The 6,429-nt window shown below is 57.6% G+C and overlaps 1 protein-coding gene across 1 annotated transcript; it reads left to right on the top strand.

The window, feature by feature from the left end:
- The first annotated feature begins 277 nt into the window (after window positions 1-277).
- On the top strand, window positions 278-1,578 carry Grifin (galectin-related inter-fiber protein). Its single transcript, XM_021647563.2, has 5 exons — window positions 278-334; window positions 558-637; window positions 717-876; window positions 1,191-1,357; window positions 1,509-1,578. Exons 1-5 carry the CDS (start codon window positions 323-325, stop codon window positions 1,522-1,524), a joined length of 435 nt encoding a protein of 144 aa, XP_021503238.1. The 5' UTR covers window positions 278-322; the 3' UTR covers window positions 1,525-1,578.
- Window positions 1,579-6,429: the final 4,851 nt, after the last annotated feature.

Genomic DNA, 6,429 nt, shown 5'->3' with positions numbered 1-6,429 from the left:
GGTCATTCCCTTCCTACAAAGATGGGGCATGTGTCCCCAGATGTGTGCGAGATCCTAAAGAGTCATGGCGCAGAGACAGACAGACCTGATGGAAATATGTTGAGAGGACCCGAGGGGCGCTGGGGTGAATGGGGCAAGATTCGCTAAGCCCTGTTCCCAGCCTCCTCCTCTCCAGCAGGGTAGCCTGAGGGGGGAGAAAAAAAAATGGGCACAGAGGTCCATGTGACCCAGACAAGGCCCCCGGAGGTGGGGCTCCTGTGCCCCGCCCCAGCGGGCTCTGCTATATCCCCAGCTGCCTCGTCCTCTGCAGTGGCTGAGGACCATGGCGTTGCAGGTGGGTGACACCCACTGCCACGGAGGCTGCGGGTGCTGGAGAAGGGAGGGTGGGTGTGGGCGGCCCACCACTCCCCGCTGTAGAGCTGGAGAAGGTTTACCACTTCTCTTCAGACCCCGAGCAGAGGCACATGGAGGTGGAAGCCTTGGGTGGGTGGGGGTGTCCCTGAGCACACCGGAGGACACAGCCCTGTGGGACTCTGTCCCCCGTGTTTTGCCCTCAGTTTGAAGCCTTCTGTGCAGGGGGCCTGGCCCCAGGCTGGAGCCTGACAGTCCAGGGACACGCGGATGCTGGAGAGGACAAGTAAGCGCCTGCCTCCCTTCGGGGCCACGGTGGGCCCCTCCAGACACACTCCTCACCCTGACACGCTCCCTGCCCACAGGTTTGAGATCAACTTCTTGACCGACTCGGGAGACATTGCCTTCCACGTCAAACCCCGATTCTCCAGCGCCACGGTAGTGGGCAACGCCTTCCAGGGAGGACGCTGGGGACAGGAGGAGGTGTCCAGTGTGTTCCCGCTGACCCTGGGAGAGCCCTTCGAGGTGATGTGGGCTGGGGGGGGGAAGAAGGATAGGGACAGGGACCCAAGGCCCATGGAGAAAGGGACTGTTGCAGTTATTTACATGGGTCAGTGCAGTGATCTCTCCGTTGGGCCCGAGTGGCCGCCTTTTCCTCAGTTTCCCTATTTGTTCAGTGGGGTGCTTCTCTCTCTGGCTGCTAACCACCCTCTCTTGGAGAAAAAAGGGGTCTCCAGCTGGGCACTCGGGTTCGGGTGGGCCACACTGGACTTTGCCAAGTAGCTGGAATGGCCTCCGTGGCTGGCGCCCAGGAATGTCACACTGTCCCCTCCCCCCAGATGGAGGTGAGCGCGGACGCAGAACACTTCCACATCTATGCCCAGGAACAGAAGGTTCTCCAGTTCCCACACCGTCACCGACCCCTGGCCACCATCACCAGGGTGCGCGTGCTCAGCGACCACCAGCTGGCCCAGGTGGAGCTGGCCAAGCGGAGCCTGAGCTGGGGGTAATGCGCCCTCCCACACACCTCACCAGGGACCCCTATTCACCCTGGGTGCCCTAGTGTGCCACCCTCTCCTGCCCTCGCATATCTGTCCCCAGTCGCCACATCTGTTCATAGCAAGCAGAGCTGAGGCCAGAACCTTGCATTCTTGCAGGGACGGGGGCTACTGAGCGGATGGACCACAGCCTGCAAGAGCCAGCCTTGGCCGTCCTGTATCCATCCGGAGCCACACGCTACAGATGCTGGGGAGCCGAGGCTCTGTGTGAACCCCCAGCTTTACCTTCAATAAAATATGAGCAGGTTACAGTCCTGGCTGCTGTGGAAGTAGGGACGCACGCTGTGGGGCTCTGATGGCTGCTGTGTCTGCCAGGGCAATGGGCTAGCTGAGACCACTGCCCCAGGCACTGCCCAGTCCCTCCCCTTGTCCCTAAGGCCCTGGCTGGAGCCTGAGGTTGTACTGCGAAGGACGCTCACTCACATGACCCTGTCACGGGTGGATCACGACCACCGTGTCCCTCCAGGCTCCACCCCAGAGTGGAGAGGAGACTTGGGCCATCTGGGAGAGCGGGCTCAGGGCTCTGTGTGGCCCAGACTAAGACATCACTTCAGAGGCCCCGAGGCTTCCTGGAAGCTTCCTCCTCCCCCTGCTTCCCGTTGGAGTCCTTCCTGTTTCCGCTGGTCCCACCTGGAAGGGAGACGTGCTCCTGTCTCTGTCGCCTACTGTGAGAGAGAGAGAGAGAGAGAGTGTGTGTGTGTGTGTGTGTGTGTGTGTGACAGCCGGGGAAATGGGAGGAAGGGAGGACCCTGAGGGCCACAGAGAGGAATCGGGCTCAGCCCTCAGCCTTCAGCTCTGCACCTTCCACAAATCCTCCTTCCAGGCTACCCAGGAGGAAAGCCCACGCCTGCCTGGGAAAGGCCAAGCCTTCCAACCACCTCCCGAGAGCTCCCCGGGGCAGGCAAGGCGCCCGCAGGGGCTCACTTCAACAGGAGTCCTGGTAGCTTCCACGGTGCGGATTAATTTTAATATGCTGGAATGACATTGGCCGTCTATTCGCTTCCGTATCTGTCTCCCCAGTCATCTGTTATATACGTTATACATACGTGCCTATATATATACATATCCATACACGTATGTACCTACATATATACATACACGTGTGTGTATGGCAGGTGTAAAAGTGCGTGCGCCTAAGTGTGACCCAGAAGAGGACCGGTGGCCTCCTCTCCCACGCTCTGCCTTTGAGAAAGGGCTTCGCACTGACCTAGGAGCTTGCTGTTTTGGCTAGGCTGCCAGGCCAGCAAGTGCTTGGGGTCCATCCGCCTCTGCCCTGCAGTGCTGGGGTCACAGGCACAGACAGCCATGAACAGCTTTTTACATTGGTGCTGGGATTCGAACTTAGTCTTCACGATTGCACAGGAATCGCTCTCAACCACTGAGTCATCCCCCAGACTATTGTCTGTCTTTATTTGCCATCTTGTGTATCATCTGTCGGCTGTCTAGTCTCTCTCTCAGTTTTTTTGAGAGGGTTTCTCTGCCGTGGCTGTCCCAAAACTCACTCTGTAGACCAGGCTGGCCTGGAACTCACAGAGACCCGCCTGCCTCTGGCTCCTGGGTGCTGGTGTGCACCACCATCACCTGGTTTATCTATTTATCGTGCATTTATCACCTATTATTTATCCTCTGCGTCTATCGTGTATCTGCCATCTTCCTATAAATCTATCGTCTAGTTTTTGCTTGTCTATTGACTTATCTGTCTGTCTGTCTACCAACCCATCTGACACTCCCTTCCCCCTACTCCCTGGGGAACACTCTGACCCCAGCTCTGCGCCAGGGCTTCCTCACTGGGTGGGAATGGGACCTTTAAAGGTTGCTTCATGTGAAGAAAGTAGTTGGTCAGTACTGACCCAGGCAGGGAGCTTTGGAATGGCAGACGCTGAGTCTGAGCCCTGGTCCACTGCACAGGAGTCCCCGGGCCTCTGTCGGTGTGAGATTGCAGAGCCCAAGACCCATGGAGTCACAGAGCTTAAGCAAGTCAATTCAGGGAATGTACTGAGGGGGACAGCTGTGCTCAAGTGCCCACTAAGGTAGTGGTTCTCAACCTGTGGGTCGCGACCCCCTTCTTTGGGTCAACCGACTTTTCATGGGGTTTGCACATCGGATATCCCGAGTATCAGATCTTTGCATTGTGCTTCATAACAGCGGCAAAACTGCAGTTGTGAAGTAGCGATAGAAATAATTGTACGGTTGGGGTCACCACACCCGTGAGGAACTGTATTAAAGGGTCGCAGCATTGGGAAGGTTGAGAACCACTGCAGTGAGGCTTACAGTGGAGAAACTGAGGCCGGGAGCAGGAGGGCAGCAGAAGGAGGAGGGCTCCCCCCTCTGGAGTCAGGAGGCACCTGGGCTCCGCAGCTGGGCAGGGTGTGGAGAGCCGCTGGCGCCAACCCCCAGGTGGGCCCAATGGCGGCCGGAGTCAGCTGTGCAGCTTCCTGTCTTTGCTTACTTCCCCAGCCTGCGTCCTGGCCCAGCTGGCCTGGGGCCCCTTCCTGTCTCCCCTTAGGAGTTCTGGCCTTTGTGTCGGCCACAAGGGGTTGGGGGCCGTCCACAGCGCGTCCCAGACGGTCTTTGGCTTTGGTAGCACGTGGGGAGGGCGGAAGGAGCTAGCTCCTATGAGGCCGTGTGATCAACAAGCCGCCTGAATCCCGGGACCGAGCGGGGCTCCCAGGGTCCCAAGGCAGGCGCCTGCCTGCAGTCCTGGGCCCTCACCTCAAGACCTGAGCCTGCTCAGGGTCCTTTCCTGGGCCTCAGTTTCCCCAGTGGGAAGCGCTGCCCCTTCAACAGCATGGCACAGTGCAAGCCTGGAACAGCACCGGAACACGCTTGCACCTTACAGGGTGGAGCAGCCCTGGCGCAGGTTCACAGGGGCACAGCAGGGCCACAGGTCCAGAGACAGCCTCAGAGGTCAGAGGTCAGAGGTCAGAGGACTTGCTCAAGGTTGTTTAAAGTGAGGGGGGGCAGCAAAGAAACCCAGACCCCGTACGTGTCCCTGTGTGTCCCCTCACATGCCTTTCCTCAAGGAACCCATGCAAATACACTCAGCCACGTGAGAACACCCATGTGCACGCACATCCGTGCTCGGGTGCCTGGGTGCCGGCGTGATCCGCTCTACCTCCTTCTCGGCCCTCAGTTAAAGGCACCTGTGCTTGGAGGATGACAGAAGGGGGAAGGGAATGCAGGGAGCCGGGACCCCAGAGCACCCTGTCGAGTGCCCTTGCTCTCACGTCCACTCTGGCTCCCTCTGTCCTCAGCACCCGGCATGGGCCCAGTGCTGTGGCCAGGACAAACGAGAAAGCTGATTCCTTAGCTGGGATGACACCTCAGCCAGGAAGCCTTCCCTGGTCTCTGGCCGGTTCCTTCCACCTGAGCTTTCTCCAAGCACCACCCTCATCCCATCCCACACCTTGTCCACAGGTCAGAGACCAGGCCTTGCCACAGTTTCACTGAACTCTGGGAATGTTTGTTGAGTGAGAGAGGGAATAAAGACTTTCCTGGAGGAAATCATTAGGCTTCGAACAAACTAGAGGGCTCTAGAAACTTGTTTGGAACCTACCCCCAACCCCAGGCAGCGGGAAGGTACCCAGCGCCTTTCTCCTGCGGCTCTGTGGCTCTGGCTTGCCTTCTCCCCAGTACGGCTTTCTTTCCACCCCAGAAGACACTGACCCAAGCTGTGCCCCAGGACCTTTGCACACCTATTCCCTGCTCTTTCCTTTTTTATCTCTCACCCTGGCTGGCTTCTCCACATCATCACAGCCTTTTAGAGGCACTTCTGGGATAGGTCATGCCTACCGTCCCTTCTTCAGCCCTTCCTCAAACCCTTCGGCCCGTGAGTAACAGACTGACCAGCAGGGGGCATGCACTCTGGGGCCTGCCTCAGTAACTCAGGCTGCAAAGATGCCAGCTTCCAGCAGGACGATGGTGGAGCATGCTTTGAGCCCGGCGTTCAGGAGGCTAGCCTGGTCTACAGAGCAAGTTCCATGATATCCAGGACCATACACAGAAACCCTGTCTAGAAAAACCAAGACCAACCAACCAAAATAAATAAATAAGTGAATGAATGAATAAACAAACAAATTATCTTGAATGCCAGGACAGAGCCAAGCTGCATTCCTGGGCCCACAGAATTTGTTCCCTCAAAACAAGACCTGGGCCCCAGGCCTGTGGCAAAGACAGAACCAGCAAGCAGAGCTGAAGAGCGAGGCTGACCCCGCCTGTTCTAACCACTGTAGAAGCCGGGACAGACCAGGTGGGAAACTGTTTTCTCATTTATTTCTGTTTATTTGGAGACCAACTCTCGTTCTATATGCTAAGCTGGCCTTGAACTCACAGCAGTCCTGCCCCAGCTTCTTGAGTCGTGGGAAGATTGCCCTGCAGCACCACACCTCCTGAGTGCTGGGCCTAAAGCTGTGCGCTACCCCCGCCAGCTCCTCTTCTTTATTTCTGTTTCTAACCACGTGCCCTTGGTGCAGTTTGTTGCCCTTGGTCACAGGATCTGGATACCTCTCATTTGGTAGTGGGGTGGAGGAGGACGCGTGCACAGTGCCTGTGAGGCAGTCAGAGGGATCTTGCAGGAGCGGTTCGAACCCTGGGTGCCGGGAATGGCTTGCCCACGCCGTGAAGCCCTCTCACCAGCCCGAGAACTTGGATGACGATGACGCACCAGGTCCCCTTTATCATTTGTCCCAGGACTCTCTCTCACTTGTGTTTATTCTACCAGGCCTGAACAATCCGCAGGGAACAGAACTGCCTCCCAGCAACAGGAGCCTGAGAGCACAGACTCCAACCGATGGGGACAGTCTATGCCGTCACCTAGGACCCAGTGTGGCCCCTAGGACAGCGAGCACCTCTTCAGTCCATGTTGCAGAACCCGAACCAAGACTAGGACCAGCTGCACGCCACCTACACCAGGGCTACTGAGGTGCACACGCCTGCCTCTTCCGCCCCACTGCTTTCTCTAGTCAAGGGCCTCAGGAAGATGGACCCAGAGTCCCAAGATCCTTTTATCTGATTCTCTTCC

Source organism: Meriones unguiculatus, chromosome 15 (genome assembly GCF_030254825.1).
Source record: "Meriones unguiculatus strain TT.TT164.6M chromosome 15, Bangor_MerUng_6.1, whole genome shotgun sequence".
Taxonomy (NCBI): domain Eukaryota; kingdom Metazoa; phylum Chordata; class Mammalia; order Rodentia; family Muridae; genus Meriones; species Meriones unguiculatus.
This window is presented reverse-complemented; position numbering and strand designations above follow the sequence as displayed.